The sequence below is a fragment of the Mustela putorius genome, unplaced genomic scaffold (genome assembly GCF_011764305.1).
Source record: "Mustela putorius furo isolate JIRA1106 unplaced genomic scaffold, ASM1176430v1.1 tig00003976_pilon_pilon_pilon, whole genome shotgun sequence".
NCBI classification, from domain to species: Eukaryota; Metazoa; Chordata; class Mammalia; order Carnivora; family Mustelidae; genus Mustela; species Mustela putorius.
The window spans coordinates 5,126,084-5,145,872 of NW_025422118.1; the positions used below are offsets into that span (position 1 = coordinate 5,126,084).

The 19,789-nt window shown below is 40.3% G+C and overlaps 1 protein-coding gene across 6 annotated transcripts in view; it reads right to left on the reverse strand.

Moving 5' to 3' along the window:
* The window catches only part of ASH2L (ASH2 like, histone lysine methyltransferase complex subunit), a 29,318-nt gene extending 9,553 nt beyond the window's left edge, over positions 1-19,765 (reverse strand). For 2 of the 6 annotated variants that reach the window (XM_004758234.3, XM_004758233.3), the window contains exons 1-10: positions 19,540-19,765; positions 18,811-18,877; positions 18,556-18,707; positions 14,321-14,409; positions 13,958-14,052; positions 10,074-10,169; positions 9,346-9,441; positions 7,894-7,969; positions 5,591-5,684; positions 4,618-4,835 (exon numbers count right to left, since the gene is read on the reverse strand). In XM_004758234.3, the coding sequence (XP_004758291.1) occupies positions 4,618-4,835; positions 5,591-5,684; positions 7,894-7,969; positions 9,346-9,441; positions 10,074-10,169; positions 13,958-14,052; positions 14,321-14,409; positions 18,556-18,707; positions 18,811-18,877; positions 19,540-19,727 (1,171 nt within the window). In that variant the 5' untranslated portion in view covers positions 19,728-19,765. Of the gene's footprint in view, positions 1-4,617; positions 4,836-5,590; positions 5,685-7,893; positions 7,970-9,345; positions 9,442-10,073; positions 10,170-13,957; positions 14,053-14,320; positions 14,410-18,555; positions 18,708-18,810; positions 18,878-19,295; positions 19,418-19,539 lie in introns of those variants that run through there. The other 4 variants (XM_004758235.3, XM_013059284.2, XM_004758237.3 and 1 more) reach the window with 4 other exon arrangements.
* Positions 19,766-19,789: the final 24 nt, after the last annotated feature.

Below are 19,789 nucleotides of genomic sequence, written 5' to 3' on the forward strand. Positions count from 1 at the left end.
CAGAACATAGCATCATTTAAATATTTCTGTCAAAGATGCAGAACTGAATCAAATCTTCAGATTTCAACCAGACAAACTCAAATTGCGGGATATTCTATAAAACAAGTGGCCTCTCATTTGCAAAAGCTTCCAGGTCATCAAAGTCTAAGAAAGACAGAAAAACTGTTACAGATTGAAGACTTAGGAGATATGACAGCTAAATGCAGCAAATGATTCTCAACGGGATTCTTTGCTACGATGGCATTATTGCACCAACTGGAGAAACCTGAATAAGATCTTAAATTCATCAGATGGTAGCAATTAGTGTTAATTTCCTGTCTTTGACGTTTATATACTGGTTCTGCAAGAATATGAAAGTTTAAAAAATATCTACTAACTCTTTGATATTCTTCCTTTGAAGAGGTGGAGGCTAATTTCCCTCCACCTGAGTGTGGGCTGAACGTAGTGACTCATTCCTAACAGAACAAAGCTGAAGCAACTATCCGGCTTGAAAGTTGGGTCACAGAAGATACTCGAACTCTACTGCTCTCTTGGATCACTTGCATTGGGAGAAGTTAGCTTCTACGGATGAGGATAAATAAGTAGTCTATGGAGAGGCCCACATGGTGAGGATCTGAGGGCATCCTGTCAAAGTAACACAAGTAAGTCATCTTGGAAGTAAGTCCTCCAGCCTCTGTCAAGTCCTCACTGTTAATAGGCCCAGCTAAGAACTTGACTGCAGATGCCTGAATTCTCCTGAGCCAAGTCACATAGCTAAGGTGCTCCCAGATTCCCAAACCTCAGAATCTGTGGGAGATAATGAACATTTGAAGTTTTAGACTGCTAAGTTTTATGGTGATTTGCTAAGCAGCACTAAATGACTAACACATAACTGGAATGTCCTTGCTTATAAGAAATACACCATGAAGTTCTCAAAATGAAAGGGCATCATGGCAACTTACTCTCAAACGGTTCGGAGAAAAAAAAAAGTTCAGTACTATTCTCACAATTTTTTTATACATCTGAAGGTATTTCAAAATAAAAACCTTAATAGATACAATATAGATTTATTTATAAATTTATATACAGACTTATAGATTTATTATATATAATTATAAATATATAATTATTATTATAATTATATATTATATATAATTATATATTATATATTATTATTATATTATAATTTATTATAAATCTATATTTATTATAGATTTATTTATTTATAGATTTAATTTTTGTAAGGCATAAAGAGCAAGCAGTCATTGCTATTTTATATATTATATATATATATATATATTATATATTAAGTTCTAACAAATAATTAACTATTACAGGTCAGTGTTCTCACTTTTTTTCTCCTTCTGGAATTATAACTATTATATATAATAGTTATAAACAAGATATAGTTATATATATATATATATATATACACACACACATACATATAAATATATAACAAGACAAGCCTCACTTTTTAAACCCTGAAGTCACTTACTTGGCTGGCCTTCCTTACTTTCAAAGTATGCTTGTCACTATCAGAAGTCAAACAATCCACATATAATGGACATTACAACATGGGATTACATTACTTCACTTTGAAATGACCACCATCAATATAAGTGTTAGCAAAAAACTAATTTGATTTGATTTTTTTTTAAGTAATCTCTACACCCAACATGGGACTTGAAATTGCAACCTCAAGATCAAAAGTCACAAGCTCTACCGACTGAGCCAGGCAGGTACCCCTATAAGTGTTAACGTTTTTAGTATTAAACCAAGAAATAATGGGATTTCAAATACAGTAAATATATGCCCTGTTTAGATCTAATTCAAGGAGACCACTGAAAGGAATATTTTAAACCATGGAAATATGAGTATGGACCGGGTATTAGATCATTAAGGAATTATTATTCATCTTAGTTAGGAATAATAATGGTATAATGGTTATATATACATATTTTAAAAATTTCATTTATCGGGGCGCCTGGGTGGCTCAGTGGGTTAAGCCGCTGCCTTCGGCTCAGGTCATGATCTCAGGGTCCTGGGATTGAGTCCCGCATCAGGCTCTCTGCTCAGCAGGGAGCCTGCTTCCTCCTCTCTCTCTCTGCCTGCCTCTGTGATCTCTCTCTGTCAAATAAATAAATAAAATATTTAAAAAAAAAATTTCATTTATCTGAGAGAGTGAGTCAGAGAACACGAGCAGTGGCAGAGGAGAGGGACAAGCAGACTCTCTACTGAGCAGGGAGCCCAACACAGGTCTCGATCCTAGAACCCCAGGATCATGACATGAGCTGAAGGCAGACGCTTAACCAACTGAGCCACCCAGGCGCCCTGGGTTAACCTTTTTGTACAACTCCTGGAACCACAGTCAGGTTTCACAGACCCTTCATGCACTCACTCCCCTGAAACACATACACAAACTCTTTCTCCGAGAGGTGGGAGACCCTAAAAATAGCAGAAAAATACTAACAAATGAACCTAACTATTGTAAAAGAGACACACAATCACCCTGAAGGAAGTGGGGCAGAAGAGAACTAATCTAACAGTAACCCAAAAGGATGCTGCAACGCTAAAAGCTGAAGAGCCGGACGTAACTGCTGTAAGCTAGCTAGTGAATGTTTCTCATAGAGGTTACCAATTCTGAATCTACTTATGTGCACACTAGAAATGAACAAATATGGGAGTACACCATAGACAGTCAGAGTCAGGTTTCTCACTGTTGGAGAAAGAAGTGACCAATAAGGATAGACGGAGGGCTGGCACAAACTGGGAGTGTTTGACTAGAATCAAGTCGTCAGTGCAAACGCAGTAGAGCCCTGTATATTTATGTGTCAGCTGGTACACATACGGTCTCCTCCTGTCCACTGGGTGGGGTCTAAAACTGAGCATACTGAACACTCAGGTCTTCATTTCTAAATCTCATTCTCCAATCAAAGGAACCAGGGCTCTTTGGAGCAAGTGGCTGATATATTTGGCCTAGGGCAGGGAAAAGACAAGGTAAGCCAGGAACATTTTGTGATGTTGGAAAGTAAAGGAAGTACTATTCAAACAAAAAAGGAGGCTTATCAAAAAAACACGGGAACTGGGGCACCTGGGTGGCTCAGTGGGTTAAAGCCTCTGCCTTCGGCTCAGGTCATGATCCCAGGGTCCTGGGATCGAGCCCCGCGTCGGGCTCTCTGCTCAGTGGGGAGCCTGCTTCCTCCTCTCTCTCTCTGCCTGCCTCTCTGCCTACTTGTAATCTCTGCCTGTCAAATAAATAAATAAAATCTTAAAAAAAAACAAAACACAGGAACTAACCTGAAGAAGCTCCCAATGGCCAAAGCAGGAATAATTTGAGCTACTAGATAAAGTATATCCCGATGGAATAAAATAAATATCTGAGTTCACACTGATAAAAGTAAAAATTGATTAAATAGTAAGTGGAGACAGGAAGAAAGAAATATAAAATCGTCAGGCAAGCACAACACACTAATAATTGTTGCAGGAGCATCTGGGGGGCTCAGTCAGCTGGGCATCTGCCTTTGGTTCAGGTCACGATCTTGGGGTCCTGGGATCGAGTCCCGTGGCAGGCTCCCTGTTCAACTCAGAGTCTGCTTCTCCCTCTCCCTCTGCTCCCCCTCCCCATCGTTTGTGCTCTCTCTCTCAATCTCTCAAATAAACAGAATCTTTAAAAAAAAAAAAAAAATTGAAGAAAAGATCCACCGAAGGATATTAGAGCAAAACTTTATAAACAAGGTTATCTCCAAAGCTCAAAGCATCTTTCCTCAAGCTATTTATTAACTACAAAGGATAAGACAGAGAAAGACACAGAAACCACCTTAACCAGATGACCATGGTCAACATGATCAATCATAAGACATCCACATCATGACTGCCATGAGATGATGCAATGAGGACTCATTTCTCTGGTATTCTGACAAAATATGCATAGCATCAGTCTAATCATGAGAAAAAGTCACACATTCACTGAGGAATATTCAACAGAATCCCGGATTAATATTTATATAGTGTCTGGTCATTAAAGACACGCAAGGACTAAGGAACTGTTAAAGGCTGCAAGAAACTGAGGAGAAATAATGAAATGCAACGTACGACCGACCTTACAGAAGAGGCCTTACTGGGGAAACTGGAGAAATGTACATCAAGCCTTTTGTTTCATTAATAGCATCATCCAATGTTAACTTCCTGGTCAGGTAACTATAGGATCAATCGTGTAAGATGTTACCATTAAAAGCTTGGGGAGGGAATATACTAAAACTATTGTTTTTACTCTAAGTTTAAAATTAGTTCAAAATAGGGGCATCTGCCTGGCTTAGTTGGTGGAGCACGCAACTTCTGATCTTGGGGGTGTAATTTGAGTCTCACGATGGGTGTCAGAGCTTACTTAAAAAGTAAAAAATAAGTTCAAAATAAAAAGTTTTAAACACACACACACCTATTTATATATAAATGTCTAGAGCTTATTGGAAGAGACAAGGAGATTCTTTGAACGTGTTCCCACTGTGTCTAGTTAAAACCAGATGGTGGGAGTGTGGTAATGATGTTGACAAGTATATCTTGTCTGGACTGGACAAAGCTGAAGACAGTATTCAAAGTAACACCTGGGTCCAACATGAACATTAACACCTTGCATACCTCGATCATGTAGGGCTAACAAAACTCGTTCATACAAGCAGGCTCTGTAGAGGTCTCCAGGAATAGGCTTTCCTGCCCAGCAGTCAAGTTCAAGCTTCTCAGGGTCAGGAGCATGGGGATCGGGCTCAGCTAGAATATACCGATAGCCATCTTTGTTAAACGGGTGTTCCAAGGGGTAGCCATGAGGGGGAAGGCGCTGAGCAGAAAACAAAGGGTCACTGCAGAAAGGAAAAAATAAAATCAAGAAACTAAAACCCCCTCTAGCTCAAATGCCTGCAAATCTGTAAGAAAGACACCTGATTTACTAGATTTCAGCAGGAGTACATGCAACTTCACAAATGGTTTTCATTGCTAAAGTAGATGATCCTGCCCTCTGGAGGCAAAATAGGGAAATGAAACAGGTTTGTTTTTAAATTTAGTAAAGTGGTTTCAAATTACTCTCTAGCCTATAGGACCGTCTTTGAAACAGAGCCAGCACTACCCGGGGAGAAAAAGGGAAAAGAGGAATAAGGGCAATTTCCTTTAGTACATTAATTACCATAAACTAATGAAACAAAATTCAGAGATGGGAGCACTATCTTGCCAATCTAAAAAAGAAAAAACCAGGATTTACTGAACAAAGCACAGGGAAGAGGCATGAGGGGAGAGGCACAAAGATGACATAAAAGTGCGTAAGTTCAATACTGGGTCCACTCTCCCTCTCCTCCACCTAACCCTTCTCAAGATGTCTTGACAGAACTTTACTCCAATAGGGTTGCCGCCCCAGGGGCTGTTTTCACAAATCTGAAAAACAGGGCTCCTCACGTGGGATTATTTTACCCCTCAAACTGCTCAAGATTTGAGAAAAATGGATAGGCTTTTGCATCTCAGACACCTGAGCTAGTGAAGAGGACAGCTCTTTGCCCACTGATGGACTGTGCCAGCCCCAAAGAACCGTCTAGCAGTGATGAGTGGGAGTGGGTGTTCTGCCCACCTCCGGGCCTTCTTGGTGGTCCCTGTGGTCCCGCCGTCCTGCTGCTTGCGCTTGGCTCCTCTTCCTTTGCCACTGCTTCCTGCTGCAATTCCCCCTTCAAAGACAAGGTAGATCACTTTCAGTGAGCTGTGACAGAAGCTTCACGTGGATATGGAAATTCCACGGCGACTAACACTCCCGACGTGCATTTGTGTAACACCGCACCCAGGAGGACCTCCTTCCTGAGAGCATAGTGGATTTCACCCTGCTTCCGAAGGAGTCTGCTGAGCATCTCATGGCTCAGAACACTGAGCTCTGGCAGTAAGCTTAAACGAACCTAGCACTAATGACGACTGTGGACCGTTTTCAACCTTCCTTTCTTATTGAACGGCAACGACTTACTGAACTACACTTTCTGAGGATGTGACACAAATGCATTTTCACTCATTCAGATTCCGAATACCCACATCTAAAAACAACCGCAAGGATAAAGATTTTTTTCCATCCAAATCAATATGAACATCCACGAAGACTATCCTCACTCTAAGTAGATGTTCACTAGCTGGAACTATGCATGATACAGTCCGTAAACATAATAAAGGCACAATATCTGCTAAAGCACTTAACTGGAAGATCCAACAAGACAAAGGTACAGAAAACATAGAAAACAGAAATGGAAATATTAAAAAGGTGTTTCTCTCCAGTGCTACTTGGTATCCACTCTGGGGTGTGCATGACACAAGTAGAAAGGCTTTAAATTTAGTAGGCAGCTTTTACAATTCTTAAGATTGTGCCAATGTATAACATTCAGTTAGACTGCCCTAGCTTGTGGAATTAAGAGCAAATATCAATCGACAATTTACTTATGTTATACAAAAAATAATTTAGCTACATACTAAGCCAAAGAAATGCTACCTAGTGATCTCTAAAATAGGTACTTGGAAATTTCTGTCCAGTTCCATCTTTCCTCTCAATTTGTTTTTCTGTCCACCAGAATATGTCCCTGAACTGCAGGAAAACACCTTTATGGAAACAACTACATAGAGTACCATATCTTAATTTGGGGCAAGCTTGGAAATTATCAGCAGTTCTGCTGCAATGAAAAGGATCAAGACATTGAGAGCAGGTCATATTCTGCACATACAGGACCAGATTTATGCAGAACTACCTTTTATGAACATACCAGGTATTAGTCTTATTTCCCATAAAAAGGTTTAATGTTAAAACTTGCAACATCCATTATCTCATGTTTGAGTTACCTAAAAAATTTATTAATCTTTAATTGTTATTTGTATTTTAATTAATTTAAGAGAGAAGCTTTAGATCTACCTGGAATAAAACAAGCAATACTAAGGGGACTGCTGGCCATGTTAGGCAGAATATGACAACATATAAGCTTTTAATTGCTAACATTCAACTGGAACTACAGTTTCATATCAAGTGCTATTGCCACCATTTTCACAATGCTTTAAAATTTTAATTTAGTTTTAGCTTCTACCACAACTCAGCAAAAAGCATTTTCCAAACCACATAATACTTAAGTCTGAGAGGCTGAAAGAAGACAGAGGAGGAATTCACCTCCAAAAGAGGCTCCACCTGTAAGAACAGAAGTGGCACCATGTATTTGTCAAAGTTTAACAATTAAAATGGGAAAAAATGGTGTAAAATATAAACAATACACTTAGCTATTTCCAACCCATCTAATATTAGTAACAGGAGACACGATTACATATTTAAGATACTATCACTCCAAAGGACAAGTTAATGACATCACATGTTAGATGAATAGCTCACTACCTCCAGCTACCCCTACTTTCATTGGATTACCATTAGTACTGAAGACCATTAGTGTCATTAGGTGGGTTACTCATAGAAAAACACGTATAGCAGGTGATAAGTACAGATTGCTGTCACGGGACTAAGCTAATGCTTCAGGGCAAGAAAAATTAGAAGACCAGCATAGGAAGTCTGTTAAATTGCAGCTGAATTAAGAGTAGGGGGAGAGAGCGACTCAATCTATAGTAGGTGTTAGTGATGAGGATACAGACATGGAGTCTAAGGTGAACACAGTAAATCTGACCTTAAACCTGTACCTTGTTTTATGCTAAATCTATTTCACTCAAGACCAAACTGTGGTGTAAAGGGACAAAATGTTCTTCACTACCATTTGTCGAATCTTTGGCTAGCTTCCAAAAACTGGGTACTGGACTTTAAAGCTTCTGTAAATATCTAATTGAGAACCAACCCAAAGGATGCCCAATTCTAGGCATATTTGGATTCAACAGCTTACAACTATTTCATCAAGAAGACATTTAAACACTTACCATTTAGATTCCCACTTGTAGACACAGCACTGCTTTGTTTTTGGTTGTCGTAAGCAGGACCAATGTTACTAAGATCCTAGAGGGAAAAATATACTCAATTATAAAGGAAGGCTAGATAATCAACGTACACTGGCAATGCTCAAAAACACCAAGAAATTCTTAAAGAATGTGAATCAAAACTGACAACCGTAAGAAGTCTGAAATTTACACGGTCCCAAACTTGGATGCTTCAGAGATCAACAAGTAACGTGTGTGTGGTGGGCCAAGTGTAAGGATCAAAGTGGTTAAGAACGAATTGGGGGTGGAATGGTGGAGGAGGCAAAGGCACACAGGAGTGCCTAAGCCCCATTTTCTCAGCTGCTGTGGGAATTCAGGCCCACTGTAATCAGATCTTCTCATTTTAGAAAAAAAGACAGATATCTGAATTTCTAAAACCAGCACAGTAAGTTAGCAAATGCTTTACTCACCTACCTTAAGAAAACTCTGGCTAACCTGATTGATTGATGAACCGATTTTGCAGAAGGTGACTGACCAAGGTCAAGACTAGCTAAGAATGGAACAAATAAGTAATTGCTGCAACTTCGCAGAAGGGACCAAGAGTAAACAACAGTAACCTCAATAAGGACACCCGTCCAACCCCCCCAACCTTATGCTGCCATTTTTTGAGCACATGTCCCATAAAGAGGCTTGATTCCTGAATGCTCACACTCAGAAAGGAAGACATCTCCTTTTGTCCCTATATCCAATCAGCATATTCTATTCAACATACATGCCACCTCATGACATCCTGTCTCCTTATGATTAAATATACCCAAGACCCATCCTTCGAGAAGGCAGATCTGAGAAATTTTCTCCCGTCTCCTTGCTTGGAACCCTGCAATAAAACCCTTTTTCTTTACAAAACTGGCGTCAGTGTTTGCCTTTCTGTGCATCATTGGGCAGTGGACCCTTGTACAGTAACATTTCTATGTGAAACCTTGAATTTTCAATGGTGCAGGTCAAACATTTTAAGGGACAGCTGGAAGATTTGGCCTCCTGACCTACTTGCCATTGAACAGAGTGGAAATTTTCTTTTTCCTCATGTTATGCTAGATACACAACACAAATTCTAATTCACAACAAATTTTTTCTTTATAATAACAAATGTTTTTAAGAGTAAACTTTGAGATGGAAAGAAAATTAGAAACAACTTGGCACAGCCCATTTATAAGGGAGGAAATTAACATTAAAAAAGATAAAAAGAATATGCATAAAGTTGTAACGTGGAGGGGAAGAGCCAGAACTAAAACGCCACACTCCTGGTTTAAGGTGAGGGCTCTTTCTTTTTGCACACAGCAATGACCCTTCATTTGGAGCCCACCATGTTAGAAGTCTTTAATGGCAGTGGCAAACAGACAAATGTTAACAGAACCTAATTCTCTGTCTCCAGATCACAAGGGGAGTACAAAGTACCTGATCCAAAAGTCCAAATTTGGGGTAATCTTCTTCTGGGTCCTTACTCCCGGGATCAGGATGTTCCTTTACTAAAAATACATCTCTTTCTTTACTCTGAAAGGAAGCAGTATTTTAGCATTACTGGAAAATTTTATTCTTCAAAGTAGTACTGAATGGATGATCAACCAGCAACTCCAATTCCTAAGTGTAATCTCCCAAAATGACAGTATTGCTTTTCCCTCTGATTAGAAAATTAATACATGACCATCCAAAAATTCAAACAGAGAAACTTGAAAAAATGAGAGCCAAAGTCCTTCGGAATCCTCACCTATCCCTCCACCTCACAGAGATAAGCACTGTTAACAGCTTGCTGTTGGCTTCTCCCCAGGTGCTCTCTTTAATTCTAAGGACAATAATGTTTAGAACAGTGTTATTTGTTTTTGTTTTTAAAGCAAAGGAAAAAATAGTCTGCAATGTCAATATAAAATTATACTTGCAAAAGTACAATGGACAAAGGTTTCAGTGTCATGTATAAAGCAACCAGGGTGATATTCACTTTAGACACAATTTGTGACGTGTGAAACCTGTTAAAATTTACAATTAGTGATACCTTACTCTCCAAGATTTAAAACTAAGTTGTTCTCATTTTCTTAGTCATCACATTTCAGTGAGACTAAAACAAATTTAATTCTTACAAAGAACACTGACTTTCAAAATGTTGAGTCTAATCATTTTAGTCTACTCACCATTGTCTTAACAATGTTATTTGGCCAAGTCATTTTCCCAGGTCTCTGTCTGGTCGTCATGCACTCCCAGTATTTATCAATAAATGGTATGATATCCTAATTTTTAAAACAGAATATATTAAGATTTCTATAGTTGCTTTCAAAGTTATACTCACAAAAAAGGAAAGAAAACTGCAGCTTTTTCAAAGACCTTGTCAGAATTGAGAGAAAAATCCAATGTTTAGTCTTCTCATGATTAAATAAATACATAATTGCATGCAAACACATAGATTGTGAGGAATTTCCAGAAAGTATATACAAACCTTAACTACATAGGGCTTACAATCCAGTTGGAAGGAAAGATCTACTCCATTCTCTTGGGTGCCATCTGGACAATGATTCCCAAATCATTCTCTCCCCCAAGTTCCTATTCCTACCTGTTTCTGACATCCCTATGTGGCCACCCCACAGGTACTTAAAACTTCTTGTAAAGAAAACTAAACTTTGGCGGGAGCAGGGGGCGCCTCGGTGGCTCAGTTGGTTAAGCATCTGACTCTTGGTTTCAGCTCAGGTCATGATCTCAGGGTCATGAGATCGAGCCTTGCATCTGGCTCCAGGGTGTGGAGGCTGTTTAAGATTCTCTCTCTCTTCCTCTACACTTCACTCCCACCCTCTAAAACAAAACAAAACAAAACAAAAATACTAAACTTTGTATCCTACCTCACAAATCTGCTTTGATTTCTATTCCTTTTCTTTCTTTTTTTTTTTTTTTTAAAGATTTTTTTGTTTATTTGACAGAAATCACAAGTAGGCAGAGAGGCAGGCAGGGGGGGGCGGGGAGCAGGCTCCCTGCCAAGCAGAGAGCCCTATGCTGTACTCAATCCTAGGGCCCTGAGATCATGACCTGAGCTGAAGGCAGAGGCTTAACCCACTGAGCCACCCAGGTGCCCCATGCTGATTTCTGTTCTTGCTCTTAATGCTCAGAATCACCTATTACCTAGAATCACAAGCTAGAACCCATGGAGCCATCTTGGATTCTTCTCTTGTGTACGCCTTTCACATCTAAACCAACACCAAATGCCTGTTCAGATTTCAGAAATTTCTCACCAATCTGGCCTCCGTTCTATCCCTGCTGCTTTGATTATCATCCTCACCAGTTCTTGCTGGTGTGACTGAAAAAATATCAGAGCTTGCTCTTCTGACATCAACCTTCCCCTATTCTCATCATTCTCCCAGAGTCCACCAGAGTCAGAGTCTACCACTAATATCCTCCACTAGTCAGTTCCATGAATACCAAATCTTTACCAAAAGAAACCAGGATTGGGGTGCCTGGCTGGCTCGGTTGGTAGTGTGTGTGGCTCTTCAGCTTGTGATTGTAAATTCAAGCCCCATATGTTGGGTGTAGAGATTACTTAAAAATAGTATCTTTAAAATAAATAACCAATAAAATAAAAGGAACCCAGGTTCAATCAAGGAAAGTCGAAAGGAAGTCTGGAATATTCTGCTGGTCCAGAAAGTAAGGAAGAGTTAAAAAACGGATAGGAACATATCACAAAGTATCAGGAGTCAGCCTAAATGGGGCTACACTGGTCAAATTTGAGCACCATTTATGAGAAATCTAGTAACAGAGTATAAAAATCCACAAATCCACAGGGATACTTTAAAAAAAAAAAGGTGGACAGAAAGAACTGCAAGAAATAAATGAATAAATGTATTCTTTTTCATAATGATCACTCTATTAACCTGATTCAGGCTAGGATAATAGGTGGTTGCTAAAACCACAGCTTGAAAGGGTTTGAACAAGACGGTAACACAATCTCACTGCATCAACACACAGAATGCTTAGTAATTACAAACAGAAAATGTCCCTTTACAATGGAGAAATCTGGTGATACCTCCTCTCTACCTAAGTAATCAAATTTAGGACTACTTCTAATAAAACAAACTAATATTTTATGCCTCCTGATGTGACACAAGGAAAACTATACACTATCTACATAATATTCTTGCAAAAAATGTTTAACCAGAGGGGCACCTGGGTCGCTCAGTCGATTAGGCATCTGACTCTTAATTTTGGCTTAGGTCATGATCTCAGGGTTGTGAGATCGAGCCCAGCACTGGGCTCTGCACTGGATGTGGAGTCTGCCTGAGATTCTTTCTCTCCTTCTCCCGCTGCCCCTCTCCTCCCCTCCATCTCTAAAACAAACAAACAAACAAACAAACAAAAAGCTCAACCATGAGGAAACAATCAGATAAATGCATATTGAGGAGCATCATGCCAAACAACCGTCTAGGCTCCTCAAAATTTTCATGTCACAGTGGACCTCGGCGCCTGGCTGGCTCAGGGGGAGGAGCGTGCAACTCTTAATCTCAGGGTCATAAACTGGAGCCCCACATTGGGTGTAGCCACTCTTAAATAAAATATATAAACTTTGTAAATAAGCAAATCAATAAATAACTGTACACCACAGCAGACCAAAAAAACAAAGTAAAATTAATTTGGGAACTGTTTTAAAGACAAAAAAAGACACTACAGGGACACCTGACTGGCTCAGTAGGGAGAGCATGTGATCTCAGGGTTGCTGAGTTCCAGCCCCATGTTGGGCGTGCAGCCCTACTTTAAAAAAAAAAAAAAAAGAGAGAGTGAGAAAGAGACACATTACAACTAAATGTAATGTGTGATCCATGCCTGGATCCTGGATGGAGGAAAAAGCTATGAGGGATTTAAGAATAGCAGTGAAAAAATAAAATTATATACTTTATTTAAAAAATAAAAACTACATATATTAGACAGTAGTATTACAACAGAATTAAATTTTCTGAGTATGATCACTGTATTGTGGTTATGAGAGAATACTGGGTATAGTGTTCAATGTAGTCTCATATAGCTTAGAGAGAAAACAGAGACACTGGGCAATAAAGCAAATGCCGTAAAGTATAACAACCCGTAAATCTAGGTAAAGAATAAACTATCTGTACTATCTGAATTTTTCTAAATGTTTGAAAATCCTAAATAATAATTTGGGGGAAAAAGTAAGAAAAAACCCAAACTTGATCACAGCACATCTCGAATGCAGGAATAAAAAGAAAGTGAAGGGGCCGTCTGCTGACTACTCCAGCTTGCAGGACTACGTTCTCACTTCTATTCAGGAGAAAATCCCTTGCAGGTCTGATCTCAGCCATACTAGTATCACCAGACACCCCACACCAGTGTCTTTCAAACAGTAGATTGCAATCAATTAACAGGTTATAAAATCAATTCTGTAGGTCAAAACTAGCATGGACTAGAATAGAAAATAACAGTGCAGAGGGAAAAGATTGGAGAGTAAGCACTGTTTGGTGATATTTTTGTTTCAGTTTTAAATGAAAGGTAGGTATAAATGTACACTAGGCACAATGTAAACTCCACTGTTCTAAAATTTACATAATTTTCTTATTTTCTTACCATGACTCACAGTAGGAAAGACTCATGATCACTCACTCTATTAAAATCATCTAATTTTGATTCCTGACTTTGGTAATGTGGTTTGGCAGTTTAATAATGAAGGATAATTCGTTTAAATAAACTCAACCCCTTCCCTCTGACAAAATCTGTAATAGCCATCTACAAAAACAGATAAACTGAGCTGCTGAGAAGGTCCACCTCAAGATCTGATTATTAATTGTTACTTATAAAGCCAACCAAAACTATTTAAGGATTCACCCAACTAATAGCTAAGCAAAGTGACATACTGTGTACATACTAAGAAGTTAGTAAATCACATAAAATATGTAACATATAACCAATGAATCTACCGTCATATATTCATAAAAATTGTGGGGAAAGTACTTATTGTTGAGAAGTATATTTAGAAGTTCCACCGGATTCTTGGGCATAATTGCAATTACATTAATTTCTTCTCTACCTTATCTTTGGAGAACATGGTTTTCGGATGCTCATCCTGTGTTCGGGACTGCCATGTTAGGTTGGCCAAAGCACTAAGGCACATTTCCTTCAAGTCTAGCAAAAACAACAAAAAAAAGTTATCTACAGTATTATATCCCTATTACCAAAAGAAATTCAACTAGGAGGTCCACAAACTAACAATTATAGCAGCAAAAAGTAGAGTCATCATTGATCTGAAATGGACAATAGCCATTATTTGGAGCTAAACCCGAACTTCTACTAGCTACCAGGCAGAGGCTTCCTGATTCTGCTACATCCAAATCCCTTTTCTTTTGCAGCTCATCAGAGGGCAATTTTGCCGCACTCCATAGTTTGTTCTTACTTGCTTGTTTCCGGAGGAAATAGGTATTCCCACTATGATGGCACACATTGCAGTGAAAACTATAGTTGGTCATGAAAGGTAGACAGGATCTGCAGAACAGCCAGATTAAACACATTAGTGAACTTCTCAACACATATTTCCTTTTGAGGAATAAATCAACAGAATCAACAAGGTTTCTCCTCTCCCCACCGTGAAAGTAAGGTAATAACAATATATTAAAACTTAGTAAAACTAGTAAAACTTAAAAAGGTCATCAAAGCCAAAAGAGGGCTTGTATTTTTACAAATACCTGGATTTTTCTTTTTCTATAGAAAGGTTTTATTTGTCAGAATGATCGAGAGTGTGCACATGCATAAGCACCAGCAGGGGGAGCTGAAGGCCCAGGGAGAAGCAGGCTTCCCGCTGAGCAGGGAGCCCAACATGGGCTTGGACCCAGGACCCTGGGATCATGACCGGAGCTGAAGGCAGATGCTTAACCGACTGAGCCACTCCAGGTGTCCCTACCTGGATTTTTCTGTTACAGAAATTTAATAAGACATTATGTACCATGGCAGATAATTCAGCACCAGGAAGTTTCTCTCTGGGACCTTGTCCAAGCTAGTTTATTATAGAATTTGAGTACCTAGAAAGAGTATGTCAGGGGGCGCCTGGGTGGCTCAGTGGGTTAAAGCCTCTGCCTTCGGCTCAGGCCATGATCCCAGGGTCCTGGGATCGAGCCCCGCATCGGGCTCTCTGCTCCTCTCTCTCTCTGCCTGCCTCTCTGCCTGCTTGTGATCTCTGTCAAATAAATAAATAAAATCCTTAAAAAAAAAAAAAAAAAGAGTATGTCAGGCCAGTTGTGGAAGAAGACAAAGCAGTCTCTTTAAATATATTTATATCTAAATATTTGTATGTAAATTATATTTAAATATAAACAGCTTTATAAATGTCCATACACAAACTATGTTTAAACACTTAAATATTTACTTAAACTGCCAATAACACCATTGGAAAAGGCAAACAGAAATTATGACAAGATTAATTAAAAATGTAAATAATGGTGGTGCCTGGGTGGCTCAGCTGGTTGGGTGTCCAACTCTCAATTTTGGCTCAAGTCCTGATCTCATGGGGGTCAGGAGCTTGAGCTCTGCATTGGGCTTCACGCAACTGCACAATCTTCTTGAGATTCTGTCCCCCGCCATCCTCTCTCTCAGCCCCTCCCCACTGCTCTCTCCCTACAATAAATACATAAAATCTTTTTTAAAATGTACATCATTATTCAGGAAAACACATAGGTCACAAAACATTACTTGTCTCATCACCAAAAGAATCCCACAGATGATAATTAGTCTTATAAGAGTTTTAAGGATACAGGTAGGAACTTCACATTTAAGAGTTAGAAAACATTTTTGGAGGATATAAGTTACGAACTGGATTTGGGAAGATGAGTCAGTTTTCTTTTCTCTACGTGAACTATGTATAGAGATGACAAAGGGCCAACCAGTGGGCAGAGAGGCAAACTGCTATAAACAAATTTGTCCTAGAGAGGGGATCTGTCAGGGATTTTTTAATTAAAAAAAAAAAAAAGGTAAGCCTTAAAAGGTAAGGAGTCCAAGGAGTCAGGTAGAGTTGGATTTTTTTCTGTGGGTAATGGGAATTCCTTGAGGGGAAAATGATGTGGTTAAAAATCCAAGTTTCATAACAGGATGGGTCCAAAGGAAGAGATTAGAAAAAGCAAATGTATGTAAGATGCTTTTTTGTCTGTTCCAGCAGAAGGTAAAGAAGGCCTCGGCCTCACCTAGGGTGAAATAAATAAAAACAGAAAGGACAAGCTTGTAAGAGAAAAAACTGGTAAAGCTTGGTGACTAACAGAGCGGGGGTGGTGTGGGTTGTGGAGTGAAAGGAGTTCTTATTACTAAGGGTGCTTTTATCACAAGGATGAAATCTTCTTAAAGGAGAGTTTGGGGACAAGAGAAGACCATCTGTTTAGAAGCAGAGAGAAAGATGCCAGTGGAGGGAAAGAGTTAAAAAATGGTGGTGCTGGGGCACCTGAGTGGCTCAGTGGGTTAAAGCCTTTGCCTTCGGCTCAGGTCATGATCCCAGGGAGCCTGCTTCCGCACCTCACCCCCCACCCTGCCCTCTGCCTGCCTCTCTGCCTACTTGGTGATCTGTCTGTCAAATAAATAACATTTAAAAAAAAATGGTGGATGCTGAGGATATAACTGAGGAATCAATGCATTGGAGAAGGAGGAGTGGTGGTGACTGTATCTAATGACTAGAAGTAGAGTACAGGGAGACATTAGTCTTAAAAAGGAGAATGTAACATAAAAATACAAGACTAGTTCAAGTTGTAAGAGAAGAAATCAAAAGCAGGCTTATAAAAAAAAAAAAAGAAAAAGGGTTTATCTTGGACTCAGCTGAAACTTGCTTAAGTTATGCTCAAAGAGAAGCTTCCCGAGTGTGTGTCCATTGCCACCATTCAAGAAATTAAGAGACATTATTGTGAATGTAAAATTGAGTTCCCTTGCCTTTACCTTGCTCTCGAAACCTTTCTGTTCAACAGCCCCCTGTGATAAAATCACCTACAGAGAGCAAAGCCTCAAACTAGAGATATATAGGCAGTCATTATTTAATTCAAATATAATCTGGTGTTTATAGCTGCCTTTTTCCAATCCTGCTAGCTCACTTCCTCCATCTCAGCTGTGAAAGATAATCTGTCCCACCTAATTGGGCTTCAGGTGTAACTTCTCAATTTCAGGTACAAACTGGTTCCTACCAAAACTCCAAACTGTGCTTTGATTCTTCCCTAGAGCACCCCAAGTTCTCTCTCTGGTAAATTTCCTAGGCTTTTTAAAAAAAGATTATTTATTTATTTATTTGACACACAAAGAGAGATCACAAGTAGGCAGAGAGGCAGGCGGCGGTGGGGTGGTGGTGGGGACAGGCTCCTTGCCGAGCAGAGAGCCAGATACGGGACACGATCCCAGGATCCTGAGATCATGACCTGAGCTGAAGGCAGAGGCATAACCCAGTAAGCCACCCAGGCGCCCAAATTTCCTAGGCTTTGTCTATCCAAGTAAACTCTTCTTCGCCAAAGGGGCCCAATTTTAGGTCTTGTCTAAATGACAAGCTTAGCTTATGTTGTATATTTTCCCTACAGATCCTTCTACCAAGATCAATTCTTTCCTCCAGATCCTTTAGTATTTTTTTTAAATTTTTTTTTTTTATTTATTTGACAGACAGAGACCACAAGTAGGCTGAGAGGCAGGCAGAGAGAGAGAGGAGGAAGCAGGCTCCCCGCTGAGCAGAGAGCCCGATGCGGGGCTCGATCCCAGGACCCTGGGATCATGACATGAGCTGAAGGCAGAGGCTTTAACCCACTGAGCCACCCAGGCGCCCCAGTATTTTCTCTTTTTTAAACATTCTATTTTAGATCACCAGTCACATGTTAATTAAACATTAGCATTTCCAAAACCCACTATAAGTTTTTAACTAGAAAACATAAAATAAATTATTAAAGGATGATATTTCTTTGCAAACCCACCCACTGAGGAAGAATTTCAGACTTAATAATGTAGCATTGAAACAATCTAAATTTACTTGCATAACCTGAACCATAAGGAACAACAGAGAGCCAGCAATACAATTATTTCCATAGACAAAGTCAATATTGAGCACTTGCTGTTGACTTGCTGTTGAGAATAAAGCACAAAGCCTTTTATTCCCAATCAATCATAAAATGATTTTGATTCATTAGAAGAGGAAATTGGAAATATGGTGAGGAGTGAACATCGGATACTTAAAGAGAGTGAGTTAGAAGCCAAAAGGATAAAAAGAATGGCTCAAGTATGAAGAGGCACTGGTCATCTCAAATTTTTGACAACAGACTTTGTCTACCATAGACACCAACCCTTTCCCCAAAATCCATAACACCCAACACAACATTTAAATGATACTGTCCCATATTTATATAGTGCTTCATAATTGCACAGCTTTGTCTCCTAACCAGATTGTAAGCTCCAAACAAGGACAATATCTATCACTGCATCTACTAGGTCTGGGCCCTCAACAGGTAGAAAACACGCTCAGGTTACTAAAACAATTTCTGATTCAAATCCTACTACTCACTGAACAGGGGTTAGAAGACACAGAAAATAATGTGCTTTTATATTTGCTCACAAACTATGATTCAGGTGTTGAACATGCTGAGATTTATTTTACAGGGCGATTCTTACAGATTACCAAAAAATACTCACGAAGTATCTATGCCAAAGGTGTCCGCTGTGAACCATTTTGTACATATCCCACACTGCAGCTCTACCTCCCCCAGCTGTCGGCCATTCTCTTCATCCACCGAGCCCGCCTGGGTATCCATCACCTCTGAAGTATCCCCAGCACCTTCCTGTGTCCACAGAGCAATCAGAAAATCAAGTTAGTTGATCCAATTGTATTTCTGACTCACTTAAAAATGTAAAACCTATTTTGCCTTGCAGACATCCAAAAATACTTACTAGTGTATCTTTTCCATTAGAAGATTCTGTCTCCAAACCACCACCTACATCGACTGAATTTGCATCCCTACGAAATAATGGAAGCATTCAAGTAAGAATTTTCAGGAGAAACAAACCTCAAAACGCGTATTCCCAAAGGTAATGATCCAAGTCTAGCTGAACTTCACACTTCTACAGCTTTTTCAACTAAGCCTGTTCTCAGCCTCGCTGCCCCGGGTTAGGAAGAACACGGCCTAGACAGACGCAGGCCCATGGGGCACAGGGAAGCCTGGTCCGCCCTTACAGGCACAACTACATGGGATGGAACTGGTCCTGGGGAAAGTTCGCAGGGGTGCAGCTCTCCCACTGTTTTCAGAGGAACCGTTACTTCTTCCAGTCCGGCAATGCAAAGTGGTTTTTTCCCTAGGATATTTGAGGGGTTCCTGCTAGAAGACAGAGCTACGAGCCCCCTGTTAGGATGCAAAAGCAGGATAGAGAACAAGAACCTTGACTCTCACAAACCGCGAAAGGTGCTGAAAGGGGCGTAGTTTCAGACCCAGTTCAGAGGGGAGGGCCAAGGGGACGGGCCAAGCAGCGGGCGGGACTACAGTCCTGGAGGGGGCAGGGCGAGCCGTTGGCGGCTGGGCCTAGGTTCGGAGGGGGCGGGCAGGAGGGCTCCTGGGAGCCGCCGGATTCCAAGAGGGGAGGGCCTCCCGCCCTGTGTCTGCCTCGGGCCACAGGATGTCTTACCCGCTTTCTGCCTCTCCAGAACCGGGTTCCGCTACTGGAGCAACAGATGTCCCCTCTCCAGCCGGGGCAGTTGCCACCGCTACCACCGGTTTTGTCTCCCCTTCTTCCGCCGCTGTTGCATTTGCGGCCGCTGCTGGGCCGGGTCCTGCATCCACTCCCGGTCCGGGTCCAGTTCCCGCCGCCGCCATCACTGCCGCCTCCCAGAGTTCTCGCGAGAACACTTTCTCTGTCTCGCGTGAGTTGCTGCCAG